Source organism: Leopardus geoffroyi, chromosome A2 (assembly GCF_018350155.1).
Source record: "Leopardus geoffroyi isolate Oge1 chromosome A2, O.geoffroyi_Oge1_pat1.0, whole genome shotgun sequence".
Lineage (NCBI taxonomy): Eukaryota > Metazoa > Chordata > Mammalia > Carnivora > Felidae > Leopardus > Leopardus geoffroyi.
Window position 1 is genome coordinate 153,939,521 of NC_059331.1, and position 24,089 is coordinate 153,963,609.

At 40.7% G+C, this 24,089-nt stretch overlaps 1 protein-coding gene across 1 annotated transcript in view; it reads right to left on the minus strand.

The window, feature by feature from the left end:
- Positions 1-24,089, minus strand: part of SVOPL (SVOP like) — a 68,168-nt gene that overhangs the window by 22,988 nt on the left and 21,091 nt on the right. The window contains exons 8-11 of the mRNA XM_045495812.1: positions 21,889-22,017; positions 11,155-11,228; positions 1,005-1,210; positions 266-377 (exon numbers count right to left, since the gene is read on the minus strand). Of these exons, the coding sequence (XP_045351768.1) occupies positions 266-377; positions 1,005-1,210; positions 11,155-11,228; positions 21,889-22,017 (521 nt within the window). The remainder of the gene's footprint in view (positions 1-265; positions 378-1,004; positions 1,211-11,154; positions 11,229-21,888; positions 22,018-24,089) is intronic.

Here is a 24,089-nt window from a genome sequence, read left to right on the forward strand (position 1 = left end):
AAAGATCCTAAGTATCCAGGTGGGTGCAATGATTGCACCAGCACTAGCACCTATATCCTGGAATAGCTGATAGAGGGCTGGGTCTGTGGAAGAGGGAAGTGGGGGTGGCATGCAACAGAAAGGCCATTCCAGTCAGACCAGCAGCCTATTCACTACTCTGCTCATGAAAGGTTCTTTCCCCCAATGAACACTATGGGTCAAGAAACTCCAACTTAAAGCCACTGCACAAAACTAGATTGTTCTGAAGCAACCAGAGAGAAAATACCTTGATGTGCAAATGTTGAGAAGAAGGAAGAATAAGGCTGTACATCCCATGGTGATAGAAAGACTCAGCCGTCTTCCCAGGAAATTAATGCCCAGGATATTGAAAGGATTCACTAGAAAGCAAATGACAATAACAACTTCTGAAATCTTGAAAGCAAGATGCATTTACCAACATTGGCAAGGATTCCTCACTGTCATTTAAGAAAGAGGCAACTTCATCCAAACCTCATGTGTGTTCCAGCCAAAACCCAGTAATATGATCATCAAACTCAGGATTCCCCTTCAATATGTTTTTTCCTCATAGGTCCAAGAATGAAAAGCAATGGCATATATATAAAGGATATTTTATGCCCAAGATTCTTATTACAACATGTAGGTCAATCACTAATTGAAACCCTGCTAGATCTATATTTTAAATAGTTTATACTGTTTTTCATCAAATTCAAGGTTCTGTTGACTTTTAAGTACCATTATTTTATGTCTACTGAAACAAAAACAGTGCTGCAAATTGAAATCTAACATGCCACTGTAAGACACATCTCACTTTCAGAGATGTCAAAACATAGAGGAAAACACGCATCCTAGAATTGATATAATACAGTAATTCAAAGCTCTACTCCTCCAGACTTCTCCCTATACCAATCTGCACTGGAGACATGTCAGCAAGATGTGGGGACTTGTTCAGCTCTACCAGGCAGGAGCCACAGAGAGGGACCCAATACACAGAGGTAGACACTTACGAGCAATTTCCCCAATGGTGCTGATAATCATGGTCTGGTAGTCAGAGGGGGCAAACATGTGGCAGTGGCAGGGACTCTGGCTCCCTTCTGTGTCCCCCACAGTCATCACCACCTCAGACTCAGACCGCGAGCCACAGACCAAGTCCCGCTCCAGCAGCTCGGCACTGGCCAGAATGACTCCATAGTAGGCGAAAGAAATTCCCAGCCTGGAAGTGAGAGAAGCCAGTCATTAGAATGGCTGCCACCAGCCTGAAGGAAGGGCAGTGCCAGAAGTAGAGAGAAGGGGATAGAAGCCCCCCACCCCCACCCTCTTCTAGCAGTCAGGACAGGAGGCACTGGGTGGGAGGGCATGGAAGGCAAGTCTCACCTATCTCATGGAGCCTGGGGGAGGTGTGCAGGGGAACTGGAGTGGGAAATGGATTTGCAAACACAGCCTAGAACCAGATCCCGGAGGACCCCACAGTCAGTGAGGGAGTTTGAAGCACAAAACTGTTTGCTTAAAACAACACACATTTATTCCATCAGTCCTGTAAGCCAGAAGTTGTATGGGTCTGACTGATTTCTCTGCTCAGAGCCTCAGGAGACAGAAATCAAAGTGTAGGCAGGGCTGCATTCCTTTCTAGGTGTGGGGGGAAGAATCTTTCCAGATTCTAGGCAGAATTTTCTCCATGGGGCTGGTAAACTCCTCTCCATTCGCTTGCTGCTATTTGTTTTTATTCTTCTTTAATGTTTATTTATTTTTGAGACAGAGAGAGAGAGAGAGACAGAGAGAGCGAGCATCAACGGGGAAGGGGTAGAGAGAGACGGAGACACAGAATCCAAAGCAGCCTCCATGCTCTGTCAGCACAGAAACCCATGTGGGGCTCGAACTGACGAACTGTGAGATCATGACCTGAGCTGAAGTTGGACACTTAACTGACTGAGCCACCCAGGTGCCCCTCCTTTGCTGCTATTGACCAGTTGCTCTCAGCTTCTGTAGGCTTCCTTCATTGCTTGTCTTCAGTCAGTGAGTGTGGACCCAATCCTTCTCAGGCCCTGGAATCACCCACCTCACCTCTTGCTTTCTTCTCTGCTCCATCTTTGATTCCAACTGGAAAAATCACTCTATTCTTAAAAACCCAAGTGATTGGAGTCTTCCATTTTGATGTCATACTCTACGTACTTTGTTTCATTTTTGTATGACTCCTTAAGAATAGGTAGGGTGTCCCAGAAAATTTCAAAACAATTCCTTTTCTTAGAATTACAAAGCAGGCATTTGTGATTTTTAAAGCATCTTATTGGGGGAGGGGGCAGGGCCAAGATGGCGGAGCAGCATGGAAGTTCTCTGCTTCTCTTGTCCCTGAAATGCAACTAGATCAGCAACAAACCATTTTGCACACCTAGAAAATTGATCTGAGGATTAACACAACAATCTGCATAACTTGGGCCACAGAATTTGGCAGATACACAGTGCAGAGAAGTGAACTGGGGAAAGAAAGAAGCCATGGAGGGTTGGGAGCTGATTTAGTTTGTGGAGAGAGTACACAGATGCGGGGAGGTATAGGAAAATCACTCCCCCCAAAAAGCAGATGGAGAGAAAAAGAAAGAGTGGAAACACCCAGAAGGGTCTGAACAAGAAAGGGATAAAGGAGAAAGGAGAGGGTTTCAATACCATTAGGACTCTATAAATAGGGCAGAGCAGCACTGGAAAGTCCTCAACCCAATACGTGGTGGTGCTCTGGTGGGAAGGGCAAATCCCCAGGAACTGGTAGCAAGGTCCAAAGGGTCCTTGGGCCACACAGGGAGAGGCAGTTCCCTTGCTGAGAGGACATTTGGTAGAGGCTGTGCAGCCTCCCCACAGGAAAAGGTCCTCGTGGACCCTGGAGAACAGCCACTTTTGCTGGTGTTGGAACAAGGACAACAGAATGTGGTGACAACTGGTGCCAGTTGTGTGCTGTGATTTGCCATAGTCCCTGAACCACTGATGCTACACAATCATGCAAACTTTTTCTGGGGCAGAAAAGTCTCTGGGTCTCTGGGTCTCTGCAGTGTTGCGGTTGCACAAGTGTTCGCAGAGTCAAGCTGGCACCTGGCCATTGCTCAGCAAGACCCTCCCCCACAGGGTCAGGGCAGGCCCAAACTGCAGGGCCCTCAGAAGTAAGAGGTTTGGAAACAAAGCCCCATCTGAGATAAAACTTAGGAAGCAATGCCACCTGGCAGGCTGACAGCTTGGTCGCGGACAGTGGAGAAGCAGGAAGTGGATGGAAGCTGAAGATAAAGGAGGGGTGCCTGATGGCTGGTTGAGTAGGGCAGAGTTCTGATGCTACAGACTGGGTCACTGTGTGATGCCATTTTCACCTCTCCTACACCTGTGCATACATGTACACACACACCACACCAATCTACCGCAATAAGCTAAGCAGTGCCACCTACTGGAGTACGGAGCTCTTACACCAAGCCCTGTTCAAATGCAGCAACCAAGCCCTAGAGGATGACCACAAGTCTTTTCACCTGCTTAGTTTACAGACTATAAAGTGCTTCTAGTAGAAAATGGATGTAATTTCATTCAGATTTCATTCTGTTCACTGATCCATCTATTCATTGTTTTTCTCTTTTCTTATTCTTGGATACAGAAAGAGAAAAAATATTTTTATTTTCTATTTTCATAAAAAATTTTTTACTTTTTTTACATTTTTTGGTAATTTTTAATTCTATTTTACTTTCTCCGTTTCATTTTATTCTATTTTATTCTATACATTTTTTTAAAGTTTAAAATTTTTTCTTTTTCTTTCTTTTTTGTTCTTTCCCCTTTTTCTCTATTCCATCAAGCTTCTTTCAACTCCAGACCAAAACACACCTAGGATCTAGCTTCCTTTATTTGATTTTTTGTGTTGTTTTTAATTTTTTAATTTTAATTTTAATTTTATTAATTCTTTTTTTCCTCCAAAATAATGAAAAGAAAGAATTCACCCCAAAAGAAAGAACAGGAAGAAATAATAGCCAGGGATTTAATCAACACAGATATATCTAAGATGTCTGAACTAGAATTTAGAACCACAATAATAAGAATACTAGCTGGGGTTGAAAAAAAAAGCATAGAATCCCTTTCTGCAGAGATAAAAGAGGTAAAATCTAGTCAGGACGAAAAATGCTATAACTGAGATGCAATCTCGAATGGATGCCATAGTAGCAAGGATGGATGAAGCAGAGCAGTGAATCAGTGATACAAAAGACAAAATTATGCAGAATAATGAAGCAGAAAAAAAGAGGGAAACTAAAGCAAAAGGGCATGATATAAGAATTAGAGAACTCAGTAACTCATTAAAAAGGAATAACCAAATCATAGGAGTCCCAGAAGGTGAAGAGAGAGAAAAAGGGGTAGAAGATTTATGTGAGCAAATCATAGTGGAAAACTTTCCTAAACTGAGGAAAGACACAGACATCAAAATCCAGGATGCACAGAGAACTCCCATTAGATTCAACAAAAACCGACCACCAACAAGGCATATCACAGTCAAATTCACAAAATATTCAGGCAAGGAAAGAATCATGAAAGCAGTAAGGGGGAAAAAAGTCAACCTATCAGGAAGACAGATCAGATTCACAGCAGACCTATCCACAGAAACTTGGCAGGCCAGAAAGGAGTGGCAGGATATATTAAATGTGCTGAATCAAAAAATATGCAGCCAAGAATTATTTATCCAGCAAGGCTGTCATTCAATATAGAGACATAATTTCCCACATAAATAAAAACTAAAGGAGTCCATGACCACTACACCAGCCCTCCAAGAAATTTTAAGGAGAACTCTTTGAGAGGAGAAAAGATGAAGTGAAACAAAAAAGACCAAAAGCAACAAAGAGTAGAAAGGACCAGAGAACATGACCAGAAACTCCAACTCTACAGTCAACACAATGGCAATAAATTCATATCTTTCAGTACTCATTCTAAATGTCAATGGACTAAATGCTCCAATCAAAAGACATAAGGTAACAGAATCTATAAGAAAACAAGATCCATCTATATCTTGTTTACAAGAGACCCATTTTAGACCTAAAGACGCCTTCATACTGAAAGTAAGGGTATGGAGAAATATCTATTATGCTAATGGTCACCAAAAGAAAGCCAGAGTAGCCATACTTATATCAGACAATTTATATTTTAAAATAAAGACTGTAACAAGAGACAAAGGACATTATTTCATAATTAAGTGGTCTATCCACCAAGAAGATCTAAAAATTGTAAATATTTATGCCCTCAACGTGAAATACCCAAAAACAGAAATCAATTAGTTACAAATATAAAGAATTGGCAACAATACCATAATAGTAGGGGACTTCAACTCGCCACTTACAGCAATGGACAGATCATCTAAGCAGAAAATCAACAAGAAACAATAGCTTTGAATGACACACTGGACCAGGTGGTCTTAACAGATATATTCAGAACATTTCATCCTAAAGCAGCTGAATATACATTCTTTTCAAGCGCACATGGAACATTCTCCAGAATAGATCACATACTGGGACACAAATCAGCCCTCAATAAGTACAAAAAGATTGAGATCACACTGTACATATTTTCAGACCACAATGCTATGAAACTCAAAATCAACCACAAGAAAAAATTTGGAAAGACAACAAATACTTGGAGATTAAAGAACATCCTACTAAAGAATGAATGGTGTAACCAAGAAGTTAAATAGGAAATTAAAAAGCACATGGAAGCCAATGAAAATGATACTACTACAGTCAAAAACCTCTGGGACACAGCAAAGGCGGTCATAAGAGGGAAGTATATAGCAATCCCGGCCTTCCTAAGGAAGGAAGAAAGGTCTCGGATGCCCAACCTAATCTTATACCTTAAAAACTGGCAAAAGAACAGCAAATAAAACCCAAAACCAGAGGAGACAGGGAATAAAGAATAGCAAGGAAATCAATGCTATGGAAACCAAAAAACAAGTAGAACAGATCAATGAAACTAGGAGCTGGTTCTTTGAAAGAATTAACAAAATTGATAAACCCCTAGCCAGTGTGATCAAAAAGAAAAAGGAAAGGACCCAAATAAAATCAAGAATGAAAGAGGAAAGCTCACAATCAACACTGCAGAAATACAAACAATAATAAGAGAATATCATGAGCAACTATATGCCAATAAACTAGGCAACCTGGAAAAAATGGACAAATATCTAGAAACATATAAACTACCAAAACTGAAATAGGAAGAAATAGACAATTTGAACAGACCCATAACCACTAAAGAAACTGAATTAGTAATTCAAAATCTCCCAAAAAACAAGAGTCTGGGGCTGGATGGCCTTCCAGGGGAATTCTATCAAATATTTAAAGAAGAGTTAACACCTATTCTTTTCAAGTTGTTCCCAAAAATAGAAATGGAAGGAAAACTTCCAAATTCATTCTATGAGGCCAGCATTACCTTGATTCCAAAACCAGACAAAGACCCCACTATAAAGAACTACAGACCAATTTCCCTGATGAACATGGATGCAAAAATCCTCAACAAGATACTAGCCAACCGGATCCAACAATACATTAAAAGCATTATTCACTATTGTAAGTGGGATTTATACCTGGGAGGCAGAGCTGGTTCACTATCCACAAATCAATCAACGTGATACATCACATTAATAAAAAAAAGGGCCAGAACCACATGATCCTCTCAATAGATGCAGAGAAAGCATTTGACAAAATACAGCATCCTTTCTTGATTAAAAACCCTCAAGAAAGTAGGGATATAAGGAACATTCCTCAAGATCATAAAAGTCATATACGAAAGATCCACTGCTAATATCATCCTCAATGGGGAAAAACTGAGAGCTTTTCCACTATGGTCAGGATCACAACAGGGATGTCTACTCTCACCACTGTTATTCAACATAGTATTGGAAGACTTAGCCTCAGCAATCAGACAACACAAAGGAATAAAAGGCATCCAAATCAGCCAAGGAGGATGTCAAACTTTTAGTCTTTGCAGACAACATGATGTTCTATATGGAAAACAAAAGATTCCACAAAAAAAAAAAACTGCTAGAACTGATCTATGAATTCAGCAACGTTGAAGGATATAAAAATCAATGCACAGAAATCAGTTGCATTTCCATGCACCCATAATGTAGAAGAAAGGGAAATCAAGGAATCGATCCCATTTACAATTGCACCAAAACCAATAAAATACCTAGGAACAAACCTAACCAAAGAGGTGAAAAATCTATACACTGAAAACTATAGAAAGCTTATGGAAGAAATTGAAGAAGACACAGAAAAAAATGGAAAACATTCCATGCTCATGGATTAGAAGAACAAATGTTGTTAAAATGTCGATACTACCCAAAGCAATCTACATATTCAATGCAATCCTATCAAAATAACACCATCATCTTTCACAGAACTAGAACAAACAAGTCCAAAATTTGCACGGAACCAGAAAAGACCCCAAATAGCCAAAGCAATCCTGAAAAAGAAAACTGAAACTGGAGGCATCACAATTCCAGACTTTAAGATGTATTAGAATCAAGGCAGTAATCATCTTGTAATCATCAAGGCAGTATGGTACTGGAACAAAAACAGACACTCAGACCAATGGAACAGAATAGAGAACCCAGAAATGGACCCACAAACATATGGCCAACTAATCTTTGACAAAGCAGGAAAGAATATCCAACGAAATAAAGACAGTCTCTGCAGCAAATGAGGCTGGGAAAACTGGACAGTGACACGCAGAAGATTGAACCTGGACCACTTTCTTACACCATACACAAAAATAAACTCAAAACAGATGAAAGACCTAACTGTAAGACGCGAAGCCATCAATATCCTAGAGGAGAAAGCAGGCCTCAGCCGCAGCAATTTTGACCTCAGTCGCAGCAACTTCTTACTCAACATGTCTCCACAGGCAAGGGAAACAAAAACAAAAATAAGCTATAGAGACTTCATCAAGATAAAAAGCTCTGTACAGTGAAGGAAACAATCAGTAAAACTAAAAGGCAACCAACAGACTAGGAGAAGATATTTGCAAATGGTATATTAGATAAAGGGTTAGTATCCAAAATCTATAAAGAGCTTATCAAACTCAACACCCAAAACACAAACAATCCAGTGAAGATATAGGCAAAAGACATCAATAGACATTTTCCAAAGAAGACATCCAGATGGCAAATAGACACATGAAAAAATGCTCAACATCACTCATTATCAGGGAAATAAAATAAAAACCACAATGAGATACCACCTCACACCAGTCAGAATGGCTAAAATTAACAACTCAGGCAGTGAGAGATGTTGGTGAAGATGCAGAAAAATAGGAACACTTTTACACTGCTGGTGGGAATGCAAACTGGTACAGCCACTCTGGAAAACAGTATGGAGGTTCCTCAAAAAATTAAAAATAGAACTACCCTGTGACCCAGGAATTGCATTACTGGGTATTTATCCAAATGATACAGGTGTGCTGTTTCGAAGGGGCACACGCACCCAAATGTTTATAGCAGTGCTATCAACAATAGCTAAAGTATGGAAAGAGCCCAAATGTCCATCAACGGATGAATAAAGATGTGAGATATATAGATATAGATATATAGATATAGATATATAGGTATATAGATAAATATATACACACACACAATGGAATATTACTCAACAATCAAAAAGAATGAAATCTTGCCATTTGCCATTTGCAACAATGTGGATTGAACTAGAGGCTATTGTGCTAAGCGAAATTAGAGAAAAGACAAGTATCATATGACTTCACTTATATGTGCAATTTAATATATAAAACAGATGAACATAAGGAAAGCAAAAATAATACAATGGAGGGGGACAAAACATAAGAGACTCTTAACTATAGGGAACACACTGAGGTTTGCTAGAGGAGGGGTCAGGGGGTGGGCTAAATGGGCAAGGGGCACTAAGGAAGACACTTGGGATAAGCACTGGGTGTTATATGTAGGGGATGAATCACTGGATTCTAGTCCCGAAATCATTATTCCACTAAATGCTAACTAACTCGGATATAAATTTTAAAAATAAATGAATAAAAAAACTCAAGTGATTGGATTGGGCTCACCTGCTTAATCCAGGATACTCTCCCTATTTTAAGGCCCATAACCTTATTTACATCTATGCAGTCCTTTCACATGAGCACCCGAATTAGTGTGTGATTAAATCAATGGAAACTGGTAATCTTGGGGGTTCATCTTTAGAATCCTGCCTATCCCAAAACATCTTTAGCAGGCCACGAGAGGAGAACAGAAGGGTTTTGCTTTTGCTTTATGTTTTCTTCCTGTCTTTATTCTGTCTATTCTTTAATAAATATTTTTGTTGAGATATAGAGTTATATAAAAGTTCATGTATCAAAGTCAGGAAAAGGAATAGTATCAGCCTCTCAGAAACTCCCCTTGTGCCCCTCTCAGTTTTACAGAAATTGTTGCAAAAGTCAGCTGTAAAAGACATATAAAGGGACAACCAGGGAAAATCACAAATGTTCTGGGTATTGGCTGATCTTAATCAGATGACTGTTCATCTCTGTCATCGGTTGATTGTAGAATTGGAGTCTCTAAGAAAAGGCCCTCAAGTAATTGAGAGTCTTAAAGTATCTGGGGTTGAAATGTCATGAAGCCTGGGCTTTCTTGAAAATATGTCAGCACAGGAAAACAGCTGAAGCAATAATGAGTGACTATCAATGACTGTCAGATCTGGGTGACAGGTCAGTTTCAGGTCATCACAGTATCCTGTACTTTTGTGTGCATTTGAAAATTTTCACAATGAAATATCAAAAAACACCCCACAAGTAATTATAATACTCTCCCTTGTTATTCAAGTAGCTTGAGTTCAATTTCCAAATATTAAGAATATTTTAAAACTTAACATCTTAGGAGGTGACATACGAACCTATTAATAATTATTACATCCGGGAAAAGCAGATAGACAGACAACCACTTTTCTGGATTGAAACACTATAGATTAATTTTGTCTGCTTTCTCTATTTATATAAATGGAATTGCATAATACGTACCTGTGTGTCTGGCTTCTTTTGTTCGTTATGACATTTGTAAGATTCAGCGATGTTGAATGGAGATAACTAGTTATCTCCTTTCCATTACTGCATAGTTTTCCAGTTTATGAATGTAACACTATTTATCCATTATACTGCTAATGGAATTGTGGGCCGTTTAGAGTTTGGGGCTGTGACAAATAAAATAATGCTATGGACATTCATGTAAAAATATATTGTGGTAAACATATGTATGCATTTCCGCTAGGTGGAAACATATGCGTGGACTTACCGAGCTGTAGGCTGTGCTTATTTTCAACTGTGATAAATACCTCTAGACGGTTGCCCAAAGTGGTTTTAACTTGAACTTCAGTCAACAGCGTGTGACTCCACTTACTTTATATTCTTCCTAACACTTGGTGTAGTCAATCTGTTCAATTTTAGCCATTCCAGTGGATATGTAACAGTGTCATTGGTTTTAATTTGCATTTCCCTGGTGACTTTCAGGTTGAGCATATTTTCATATGTTTATTTAATACAATTTTGGTCAAATGCTTATTCAAGTCTCTTGTTGAGATAGAGGGTAACATTTCTCTACTGGGTTGTGTATCTTTTTCTTGTCCAGTCTTGTAATTTTTGAGATATTTATAATATGTATATGGATTTATTTGGTACATATTTTAGAAATTTTTTCACCCAGTTGGTGACTTACTTTTCAGATTGTTCATATCTCACAGCACAGAGCTCCTAATTTAATGTAGTAGCACTTTTTGTATCTTGTTTAGAAAATCTTTCTGGACCCAAGGTTATGGCTACAGAGATGTGAAGTACAAAGAAAACTGCCATAGCCTATTCCATTGAATTTGATTATTGGTGACTCCAAAGGATCCCTTTCCATCATGTGGTGAGGAAAAAACCCAGACTACAAAAGTTTAGAACGTGAGCTCATATGAAAAATAAAACACTGGTCATGGACAATTTCTTTCTCCTTTAAAAAAAATTGGTTCATTTACTTATTGGTTTGTTGGTGGTGGTGGTGGTGGTGGAAAGATAAGACATTGCTGGAGTCAGCCTGTGGTTCTTCTGTCCAGTGGCACAGAGTGGATTTACTTAAGTCAGCTTTGTGTTTATTGAGAAGTCATTTTGAAATAATTACACTCTTACCATATGACCCAGATCTGTAATGTGGTCCGTAAATATTTAGCATCCAATAGGTCTGCAAATCTTCCTCTTTTTTCCTGGGGTAGTGAAAAGGGACAGGGAGATTAGATTTAGTGGCTTAAGGACTGGCAAAGCTTTCTCTAGTATTTTGGAGAGCAGAAAGTAAGAACAGCTTGGGAATGTGGTGGGGCGAGAGAACCACTCAACTCCCAGGAGTGCACCTCACCAGGCCCACAGATCATTGCTTCTGCACGTTCATCTCAGCCAGTCAGTCTTTGCATGCTTTTTTTAAGTTCTTTTTGAACTTCTACAAATGTTTATTTATTTTTGAGAGAGAGAGAGAGCAACAGAGCACAGTGGGGGAGGGGTAGAGAGAGAGGGAGACACAGAATCCAAAGCAGTCTCCACGCTCTGAGCTGTCAGCACAGAGCCCGCTGTGGGGCTCAAACTCATGAATGGTGAGATCGTGACCCAAGCTGAAGTCAGACACTTAATGAACTGAGCCACCCAGGCACCTCTGCATGCTTTTTATTATCACTGGCAAGAACCAACCCATTGAATTGAAGACTCTAACCCTTTTTCTCTTCCTCTTCTCACCAGTGCTGGTGAATGGTGGAGCTGAGCATGGAAAATAGGATACATGAAAAGTATAATTGTAAAGCTGATTGGAGATTCTTTTTTTATATATTTGTTTATTTTGAGAGAGAGGAGAGTGAGCAGGAGAGGGGCAGAGAGAGAGAGAGAAAGAGAGAATCCCAAGCAGGCTCCATGCTGTCAGTGCAGAGCCCTATATGGGTCTTGAACTCACGAAACTGTGAGATCATGACCTGAGCAGAAACCAAGAGTCAAACACTAAACCCGCAGAGCCACTCAGGCACCCCTGGTGGAAGATTCTTTTAAACTTCATATTGAAATGAAAAATAGTATTATTTTTCATAGCAAGAGAATTGTGTAAGGAAAAACTGGCATACATGTGGAAAAAGGATAGAATGTCTGATTTCTTTTTGTGTCTTTAGGGTGATTCACAGAAGTCTTATCCATAGTCAGTGCTAATTAAATATTTTGAATAAAAATAAACAAAGATGGGTTATATATGATTGGGCAGCGGTGGATTGTTATTTAAAGCTAGGAGAGTGTTATGCTAAGTGAAATAAGTCTTACAGAGAAAGACAGAAACCATATGTTTTCACTCCTATGTGGATCCTGAGAAACTTAACAGAAACCCATGGGGGAGGGGAAGGGAAAGAAAAGTTAGAGAGGGAGGGAGCCAAATCATAAGAGACTCTTAAAAACTGAGAACAAACTGAGGGTTGATGGGGGGTGGGAGGGAGGGGAGGGTGGGTGATGGGTATTGAGGAGGTTGACTGTTGGGATGAGCACTGGGTGTTGTATGGAAACCAATTTGACAATAAATTTCATATTTAAAAAAATAAATAAATAAAGCTAGGAATGCTTCAAAGGGTGCTCTGTTGAAAACTAACTATTCTTTTCTCACGAATAGACCTGAAATTACAGGTCCCCTCTGGCGAGACCAGCAGTAAACCAGGCATCCTGGATTTTGTTGTCACAGAAAGTTCCAGTTTGAAGGAGCTTGCTCGGGGGGACTTTTTAAAAAAGTAATCTCCATGCCCACCATGGAGTTCCAGCTTACAACCCCTAGATCAAGAGCCAGCCAGGGACACTGCTGTTCCAGTGACTTTTAGGCTCAGCTCCTAGAGGTCACTGTGGAAACAGGGGAGCAACTGACAGTCCTCTTTCATCTGCTTTACATGTTGGGGCTCTGGCTACTTATCATTGGAAAACCTCTGAACTAGTCCTAGCCTTCCATTTTTCCAATATAGAAAACGTGGCCCAGAAAGGGTAAGTGACTTGCCCCGGGTCACAGAGTTGGTGGGCAGCAGAGCCAGCCTGCTATCCAGGTCTTCTAAGTACTAGTCCTGACTCTTGCCCATCTACCTTTCTGACACGCCCCCCTGAGTTTATGTGTGACTATGGACCCCTCAACTTCCTGAGTGTAACCGGAGATTCAGAATGCTGAGTCTGCAGTGATTCATAATGAATTACAAGTTGCATTCACATAAATTATTTGGCCATGAACCTTTGACTACAAGCCAAATTGGTGGACTCACTCATCTCATCTGTGGTGTGGCTCTTCCTTAGCCAGTGCCCGGAGCTTTTCATCTCCGTGTCTGTGCCGTGAAGATGCACAGGCTGGTCTGCCCATACCATCTCGTCCAGCCTCCTCCGCATGGCATTCTGACGACAGCTGGCGTGACCAAATCCACTGCACATTCCTGCCTCTGGTCTTGACTCACACCATTCCTCCTCTTTCGTCCCCTGAGGCTGCCTCTCCTTTCAGGGTTTGACTTTTGCCGCAGCGATCCCCTCAAGGGGGCTCGACTGCCCTGGCTCCTGGTCACCTCTCTGCTCCAATCCTATACGCTGTTGCCTATGCCACTCACCTGGTTCTAACATCTGACTGTTCTGTGGGTGATTCTTTGCTGTGTGAGCCTCATCTCACCAAGCAGAGTGTAAGAGACTTGAAGGCAGGGTCAATGACTTGTAGCTCTGTATCCGGGGGCCTCGCACAAGAGACAATGGCAGAGATGGACAAGACCCTCTGGTGGGCATGTGGATGGAAGCTGCACGCTGAAGGCAAGAGAAGGAAAGCAGGAGGAAGAGGAAAAGGAAGGGGGAAAAAGGAGAAGGATGTAAGAGGCAGGGGTGGGGAGGATGTGGAATGTGGAGAGAAGATGGAGACCAGAGAGGGGTGGAGGAGGGAGCGTAGTTGTTATGGGAATTGAGTCTCTCCAATTTAGCAATTTAGTACAATAACAATACTGTGTAATATATTTGACACTTGTTAAGAGAGTAGCTCTTACATGCTCTCACCACAAAAAAACAAAGGGTAATTATGTGATATGACAGAAGTGTTCACTAACTCTATGGCAGCTAACATTTTGAGATATATAAGCGTACCAAATCAATACACTATGCACCTTAAGCTTATACAATTGCATCTCAATAAAGCTGGGAGAGGAAAAAACAAAAGAATAGGCTCTCCAACCGCCATGCCAGCCCTGTTAAGAACCTACAACTTTTCTCCATATCACTGGTGTCCCTGCTTTGTGTCATTCCCCACCTCTCTGGTGATGCCTTTTGCTCTGTCATATGTCCAGCATCCTTGCATTCTGTCTTTCCTCCTCCTATTCAAGTCTGCGCTTAGCCATGGATCTAAGGATGCAAAGGCTGATTGATAAAGGTCACAGGAAGCCTTAAATGCTGGGATGAGGATTCTGGACTTCACTTGTAGTCAGGGACTGTGAGGGGTGGAGGTGGGAGGCACTGAAGGCTCCTGAGCAGCAGGGGTGGTATTGACGTTTAAAGACAATTTGTCTGACAGTGTTGTGCTAGATGAAATCACGGAGCATGGAGCAAGGAGGTAGCTGTGTGAAAGAAAGAGACTAGAGTAATAGCCACCGTTTTAGAAGAACCAATGGGATTGGTAGCTGATCATTCTTGGTTGTGCAGAGGCTTACAATGAGTCGAAGGAAATCCCACAGCGAGATGAGCATTAATGAACACCTGTTTCAGGCCGCAATGTGAAATATGCCAGACACAATATTGTATAATTCCCCTTATATGAAATAGAGAATAGGCAAATTCCTAGAATCAGAAAGCAGAAGTTACCAGAAGTTTGGGGTAGATAGGTGTGAGGAGTTATCACCTCATAGAGTATCTGTTCAGGATGACGACAAAATCCTGAATGTACTTAATGCCACTGAACTTTATGCTTCAAAATGATGACACACACAAATGGGAAAATATCCCATGCTCATGGATCAGGAGAAAAAATATTGTGAAAATGTCCATATTACCAAAAGCAATCTACAGATTTACTACAATCCCTACCAAAATATCGACAACATTTTTCAAAGAACTAGAACAAATAATACTAAAATTTGTATGGGACCACAAGAAACCCCTGAATAGTCAAACCAATCTTGAAAAGGAGGAACAAAACCAGAGGCATCACAATCCCAGATTTCACGATGTCCTACAAAGCTATAGTAATCAAAACAGTATGGTGCTGGCACAAAAACAGACACAAAGATCAATGAAACAGAATAGAGAGCCCAGAAATAAACTCACAATTGTATGTTCCAATTAATCTTCAACAAAGGAGGCAAGAGTATGCAATGGGAAAAAGGCAGTCTTTTCAACAAATGCTGCTGGGAAAAATGAACAGCTACATGCAAAACAATGAAACTGGACTACTTTCTTACACCATATACAAAAATAAGCTCAAAATGGATAAAAGACCTAACTGTGAGACCTGAAACCATAAAAGTCCTAGAAGAGAGCACAGGCAATAATTTCTCTGACGGTGATCATAGCAGTATTTTTCAAGACATGTCTTCTGAGGCAAGGGAAACAAAAGCAAATATAAACTTTGGGGCCTCATCAAAATACAAAACATCTGCACAGCGAAGGAAACAATCAACAAAACTAAAAGACAACCTACTGAATGGGAGAAGATATTCACAAATGACATATCCAATAAGGGGTTAGTATCCACAATACATAAACCATTTATACAACTCAACACCAAAAAAAACAAACCCCTAAAAATCTAATTTAAAAAACAACAGAATACATGAACAGACATTTCTTCAAAGAAGACATCCAGATGGCCAACAGACATGAGAAAGGATGCTCAATATCACTCACCATCAGGGAAATGCAAATCAAAACCACAATGAGATATATCCTCACTATAGTTAATTTTGAGTAACATCAAAAACACAAGAAACAGAGTGTTTCTTGTGAGCCTGGGTGGCTCAGTATGTTAAGTGTCCAACTCTTGGTTTCAGCTCAGGTCATGAGCTCACAGTCTTTGGATCAAGCCCTGTATCTTGGGATTCTCTCTCTCTCTCTCTCTCTCTCCCTATCTCTCTGCCCCTTCCCCACTCACAAATGTGCAGGCACTCTCTCTCTCAAAATAAATAAACATTTTTTAAAAACTACAAGAAACAACAAGTGTTGGTGAGAATATGGAGAAAAGCGAACACTCTAGCACTGTTAGTGGGAATGCAAACTGGTGCAGTCACTATAGAAAACAGTATTAAGATTCCTCAAAAAATTAAAAATAGAATTACCACATGATCCAGCAATCATATCACTAGGTCTTTTTTTTTTAATTTTTTTTTTCAACGTTTATTTATTTTTTTTGGGACAGAGAGAGACAGAGCATGAATGGGGGAAGGGCAGAGAGAGAGGGAGACACAGAATCAGAAACGGGCTCCAGGCTCTGAGCCATCAGCCCAGAGCCCGACGCGGGGCTCGAACTCACGGACCGCGAGATCGTGACCTGGCTGAAGTCGGACGCTTAACCGACTGCGCCACCCAGGCGCCCCATATCACTAGGTCTTTACACAAAGAATACCAAAACGCTAATTTGAAAAGATATGTGCACCCTTATGTTTACTATGGCATTGTTTACAAAAGCCAAATTATAGAAGCAACCCAAGTGTCCATCCATAGATGAATGGATAAGGAACAGGTGGTGTATAAGTACAGTGGAATAATACTCAGCCATCAAAAGAGTGAATCTTCCCATTTGCAATGACATGGGTACATCTAGAGGTATAATGTTAAGAGGAACAAGTCAGAGAAAGACAGCATCACATGACTTCACTCATATGTGGCATTTAAGAAACAAAACAAATGAACAAAGAAAAAAAGAGACAAAATAACGGATTCTTAATTATAGAGAACAAACTGATGGTTACCAGAGGGGAGGTTTGTGGGGAGATGGGTGAAATAGGTGAAGGAAATTAAGAGTGCACTTATCATGATGAGAAACGAGCAATGTATAAAATTGTTGAGTCACTATACTGTATATCTAAAAGTAACACAACACTGTACATTAATTATACTAGAATTAAAACTTTTAAAAAGCCTTGCCTGGAAAAAAAAAAAGATTACAGTTGATGCTTGAACAATGTGGATCTGAACCATGCAGGCCCACTTAAATGTGGATTTGTTTTTAATAAATACAGCACAGTACTATAAATGTGTGTATAAATGTATGTATAAATGTTTCTTTATGACTTTTTTTTTTTTTTAGAGAGACAGCAGGGGAGAGAGCGGAGGGAAAGAGAGAATCTCAAGCAGGTTCCATGCTCAGTGCAGAGACTGATGCAGGGCTCGATCCCACAACACTGGGGATCATGACCTGAGGGGAATTCAAGAGTTGGACACTCAACTAACTGAGCCACCCAGGCACTCCATCTCTTCCTTATGATTTTCTTAATTACATTTTCTTTTCTCTAGCTTACTTTATTGAAAGAACACAGTATATAATATATATTACATACAAAATCTATGTTAATCAACTGGTTATGTTATCAGTAAGGCCTCTGGTCAATAACAGGCTATTAGTAAAGTTTTTGAGGAGTCAAAAGTTACCCATAGATTTTTAACTCCACAGTGCCCCTAACCCTTGTGTTGTTCAAGAGTCAACTATGCTCACCTTAGAATCTTGGATTCTTCACTCTTCTTTTCTGAGGTCAGTTTCTTTTTTTTTTTTAATGTTTATTTATTTTTGAGAGAGGGAGAGAGACAGAGTGTGAGCAGGGAGGGGCAGAGAGAGAGACACAGAATCTGAAGAAGGCTCCAGGCTCCAAGCCATCAGCACAGAGCCTGACACAGGGCTGGAACTCACGAGCTGTGAAATTACTACCTGAGCCAAAGTCAGCCACCCAACCAACTGAGCCACCCAGGTCCCCCTTCTGAGGTCAGTTTCTTAATTTGACAAATAAAAGTAATAATATTTGCCTACCTCATAGGGATTTTCTCTAAGTATCAAATAAAAAATGTGTGTGTGTGTGTAAAGAGAAAAAAGGGTGCCTGGGTGGCTCAGTTGGTTAAGGGTCCAACTCTTGATTTCAGCTCAGGTCATGATCTCAGGGTTGTGAGATCCGGCCCTGCATCAGGCTCTGTGCCCAGCACGGAGCCTGCTTGAGATTCTCTCTCACACTTTCTCTGCCTTACCCTTGCTCATGTGCATGTGCTCGCTCTCTCTCTCTGTCTCAAAAAAATAATAATAATAGTAATAAATAAAAATAAAAATAAAGAGAACAAAGAATAGAGATAAAAAACATATGAGAACTTTCCCCTCAGGAAATTCAGTCTTCTGGTAAGAGTCTTTTTTGTTTTGTTTTTTGTTTTTTAATGTTGCTGAGGAATATAAAAAGACTCGAATAGTGGGAACATATACTTTTATCAAAACAAGAATTTTTAATACTATAAAGGTATCAATTCTCTTTACATATTAACTAATAATTTCAACACCATCCCAATTAAACTTTTAAAAAATGTCTATTTATTTTTGAGAGAACTAGGGACAGAGCAGGAAGAGGGGAGGGGCAAAGAGAGAGAGAGAGACACAGAATCCAAAGCAGGCTCCAGGCTCTGGGCTGTCAGCACAGAGTCTGACACAGGGCTTGAACTCACAAACCGCGGGATCATGACCTGAGCTGAAGTCAGACGTTTAACTGACTGAGCCACCCAGGTGCCCCAACACCATCCCAATTAAACTCTCCTAGATTTTGGAGGGAAATTAGGAAAAGATCTTAATAAAGTGACTTCAAAGCTGTTCTAGAAAAATAGTACTCAGAAAATAATTTGGAAAATTCTGAAGAAGAATTTTGACAAGGGGGACTTACCCTACTAATACAAAAAAATACTGTTATTAAAAGCATCACATTGGACCAACAATTAATCTCTATCCTCTTCCCAACAACATGAGATGCCCTCTTTATTACTTAATAAGTCCCCATATATACTTGAATCTACAAATCTGTCATTAGAACACAATAGAGATTTCAAAAATAGATTCAAATATACAAAGGATGAATTATTCAATAAAAATATATGAGTGCAAATGGTTAGCCATTTGGATATGACAAAGCTAGACCTGTACCATGTTTCTCATATTCAGTTAAACCCAGATAGTCCAACATTTAAATATTAAGTATGAAACCAAATTAACCAAATAAGAAGAAGGATACAAGAATGTAGGTATAAAAATTAAGTCTGAAACCACTAAAAAAGAGAGTAGTAAAAACATTAATAAACCTAAATAGATACCTGCTTAGAAAGTAATGTCTAATTTAGGAAAACTTATGAACAACAGGAAACCAAAACATCAGACAAAAATAATTTGGAAGATGAGACTGGAGCAGATCAGAATTAATATTTTCAAGGTCCTTGTATTGTTCAGATGGCAAATAAAGATACTAAAAAACATAGGTATTGTGGGAGTACATTTTCAATATTTAAGGGCTACCTCTATAATAGAAGGAAGCACAGTGGGGAGAAATTCAAACTGAGTCACTCTAGTAAAAGGTAGGAAAGGAGAAAAGGAAATATATGGTCAAGAGGAAATATAAAATAAAATGACAGAAGTCCAAATATGTGAGTAATCACAATAGATGTAACTGAATCAAATTCAATGCTAAAAGACACAGAATACCAGATTGAGTGAAAAAAAAAAAAAAAAAGACCAGCTATATAATTAGAAGAAACAATTTTAAAGCAAACACAGAAAAGTTAAAAATGAAGTCTGGAAAAAAGATCCATCAGCAAAAATGCTAACCTAAGCTAGTTTCAATACACTAATATGAGCGAAAATAAAATGTAAGGCCCAAAGCAGTATAAAGAAGTGACATCATAATAAAATCTATCCATAAAATTAAGTCAATCATAAGCTAGGAAGCACCAAGATATTCTCAAATCACATGAAGTAAACTGTCAGGCTTATAAGGAGAAATGAACAAAGCCATCATGTTATTGGCAAACTGTTAGCTCAGCTAATCAAAATCTAGCACAAGTGTCAGATATTTATATGGCACAATTAACAACGTATAACAAAATACATACAATGAGAACACACACTCTTTTGAGGCACACATGGAACATCAATGAAAAGTTACTATGTAGAGAACAAAAGAAAAGTCTCCAAAATTCCAAACAATTGATAACATCTTCTGACCAAAATGCAATTAAATTAGAAACAAAGAACACAAAAGAGTGTTAACAGATAACACACTGGTTAAAGAGAAGTTCATAGCAGTTACAAAATAGAAATAAAAATAAAATTACTCTCTAACAAAACTTGCCAAATGTAGCTAAATGCTTCATTAAAAATCAAAAAGACTGACAACAAATGAGCTAAGTACTGAACTCAAGAAGCTAGAAAAACATAAAAAGCTAAAGAAGAAAACAAAGAATAGAAATTAATGAGGCCGCCAAAAAAATCAATAAAGAGAATAACAACAACACCAAAAACAAAAAACCCTTGTTCTTTGAAGTTACTATACAAACCTCTAGTAAGAGGACCAAGAAAAAAGAGAGAAGCCACAAATAAACAGCATTAAAATGAAAGAGGGGACATACATAGATTTTTGAAACTCATCAGAGAACACTGGGAACAGTGGGATTTTACATCAATAAATTTGAAAACTTAGATGAGCTGGACAATATTCTAAAATATATACATTACCAAAATTGACTCAACCAAAAGTCTTAAACAAAAGTAGACTGTGACCTTTACATAAATTGAATCATACTTTTAAAAACTCCTCATAACACCCCATCATTATCCCCCACCCGTCACCTCAAAAAAAATATTAGGCATAAACTACTTTCGAGGCAAGTTTCACCAAGCACTCCAAGTTGGCTGGACAGGTGAGGGAGGTGCCATTGGTCAAACTTCCCAGAGCTTATGATTGACCTGCCTACGGGTGGGTGGTCAGCACTGGTGTGAGAAATGATTTCAAATTGACCTTGAGAGTCCTGAAAACATTAGACTGTAAATGCCAAACTGTGTTTTAAAAAATCATTTAGGGGCGCCTGGGTGGCTCAGTCAGTTAAGCATCCGACTTAGGCTCAGGTCATGATCTCGTGGTTCATTGAGTTCGGGCCCTGCGTCAGGCTCTGTGCTGATGGCTCAGAGCCCGGAGCCTGTTTCAGATTCTGTGTCTCCCTCTCTCTCTGACCCTCCCCTGTTCATGCTCTGTCTCTCTCTGTCTCAAAAATAAATAAACGTTTAAAAAAAAATAAAAATAAAAAATAATTTAAAAAAGGGGTGCCTGGGTGGCTCAGTTGGTTAAGCATCTGACTCCTGGCAATGGCTCAGGTCACGATCTCACAGTTCATGAGTTCAAGCCCCACGTCAAGCTCTGTGCTGGCAGTGTGGAGGCTGCTTGGGATTCTCTCTGCCCTCTCTCTCTCTGCCCCCTCCCCCTTCTCTATCAAAAATAAATAAACATTTTAAAAAATAAAAAGTAAATTAAAAAGCACTACAAATCATTTCATGAGGTTTATAAGTTTGAGACCACTTACCATTTATACCATTTTATGTCATTTATAAGGCCAGCACAAGAAAACGAAATTATAAAACAATCTCTCACCGATATAAACAATGATGCCAAATCATGTGACTAGCTCCACAAGGCAGATGTTACTATTCCCATTTCATTGATGAGGAAAACGAAGGCAGGGAACTTTCCAAGGCCACCGGGCTCTGAGTGGAGCTGGATTTTGTCCCAGTCTACTCTGCTCTTTTCTCTTCCCTCCAGGGCAGGGCTACAGAGTGAAGGTCCCCTCCCCTCCACCCTTCCCCGAGGAGGTGGCTGGTGGGGGAAAGAGACCTCCCGGCTGGGAACTTACCAGGATGGGCTCCACCAGCCTCCCCTCTGGCATGACGGAGCGGTTCATCTTGGCAATGTGCTCCAGTGTGGCCAAGGCAGCCTGAGTGTTCCCAGTGGAGACATTGAAGCGAGCAGACTCAGGAATAAACTGGGCGCAGAAGGAAAGAACATCAGAGTTGCAACTGCTGGGACCCCGGGGGTTCAGCTATTACTGCTGCATACGTCATGCCGCCCCAGTTTCCAGATGGAAGATTAGCAAGCACAAAGCCACACCAACAGCAGGCAGGCATCCTGTGCATTCCAAGTGGTTCCGGAAAAAATAAGGTCATCTTCTCCTTATTGGAGTTCCATCTTGATGACAGTGGGTCAGTACGGATTTGCAGCAATTCAGCTCAACCTACTTGTTAACACAAGTAAATTCTTACATTCGCTTGGGAAATAACTGCTGCCCCAGGGCCTCCACTTCTCTGTCACCCCAGCCTCTCCCCAGTAGCCCTGCGACCTCCCACATGCAACACCCCACAGCATGACTACAGCAGGGACCTCTAGCACCCATGAGGTGGAAGAATTGCTCCTGACTGGCCAGACCCTCAACCCCACTGATTGTTGAATGTCTTGAACACGACACCCAGAAAACGGTACAGGCCTCTATGGAAGCTGGGACCTTGAAAATCACCTTGGACCACTTCCTGCCCCTCATGCCTCGCAACCAGTCAAGGCCGGCCGGTTCTTCCTGAGAAAAGTACCTCCCCCAGCAGCATCCTGCTCCCCACCTGGTGGCCATGGGCCAGTGGGCAGGGCAGCTCCTCCTCATCGCCCACCAGGATTATTCTGACTGCTTTCCTGGCCTTTTCTGTGTTCCCTCCCACCCAGGCTCCATGGAGCCATGAGCCAGCTTCCCAGCACCCCTCATCCCAGCCTGCCTGCTCTCCCCCAAACGTGTCCCGCATTTCATGCCTTCATGACTGGGCTGACACAGCAGTCCTGCCACAATTCCCTTTCCCCACTGTCCGGGGATCCCAATGCAGGCTGTTCCATCCCACAAGGCCAAATTCAAGAGCACCACCCCGCTGGAACAAACCACTCTCCCCCTGCACACCCACAGAAGGAAAGCTGTTATGGCGCCTACCGAGTCTCACTGGTACTACCAGCTTTTACATTCATATCTATGGAGCCTGCTTCAGATTCTGTGTCTCCCTCTCTCTCTGCTCCTCCCCTGCTCATGCTCTGTCTCTGTCTCTGTCTCTTTCAAGAGTAAATAAACATTAAAGAAAATTTTTTAAAAACTGTATCCATTGTCCAATTATAGTTTTCAGGTGTCTAGATTTGGAAACAACTCACATAGGACAGACCTTGGGTTGTAGTTGATCCTAAGCCCAGCAGTAACCAGCTGTGGGAGGCAGTTGGCTAAGAAGCAGCACAGTTGGCCTACACCAAGCAAGGCAGATGGGCTACTCATGGGAAGCACCAAGCCCGCTAAACCCTTGGGCCCAGGCACCTGCAGGTCTTTGGGGGGACATCAAGTCACAGTTCAGTGCAGAGAGCACCCTGACCACCCGGTTCATCCAGAAAAAAAAAAAAAAATGGACAGGGATCTGGGAGCAGGTGTCATAGGAAAGAGTTGAAGGTAATGGTACTATTTAATTCAGAGAAGGAAAGCTTTGGTTAGGCTAGTTCTTAAGTATTTGGAAGAATACCATGTAGACGACACTCCTCTGGTTTTTCACAGAGAAGTGCTAAGACCGCAGGTAAATTCATAAGGGAGGAAGGGGTCCTCTCAACAGAACAAAGAACTTCCTAAGAACTGGGACTGACTGCAGTTGGAACATACTGAAGGAGTCTATAAAGTCTAAAGTCTAAAACTTCTCAGGGTGGCTCAGGTGATAAGTGTCCCACTTCAGTTCAGGTCATGATCTTACAGTTTGTGAGTTGAAGCCCAGCATCGGGCTCTGCGCTGACAGCTCAGAGCCTGGAGCCTGTCTCAGATTCTGTGTTTCCCTCTCTCTCTGCCCCCTACCCTTCTAGTGTTCTCTCTCTCTTTCTCTCTCTCTCTCTCTCTCTCTCTCTCAAAATAAATAAATAAATAAAAATTAAAATGCCCCAAACTTGAAGTATTCCAGCAAAGCTGCAAGTATTCTGGCAGAGACAGGATGTGTACTTTGGGCTGGGGTATGAAACAAATACCCTTCGAGCACCCTTCTGAAATCTGAAACTCTTTGA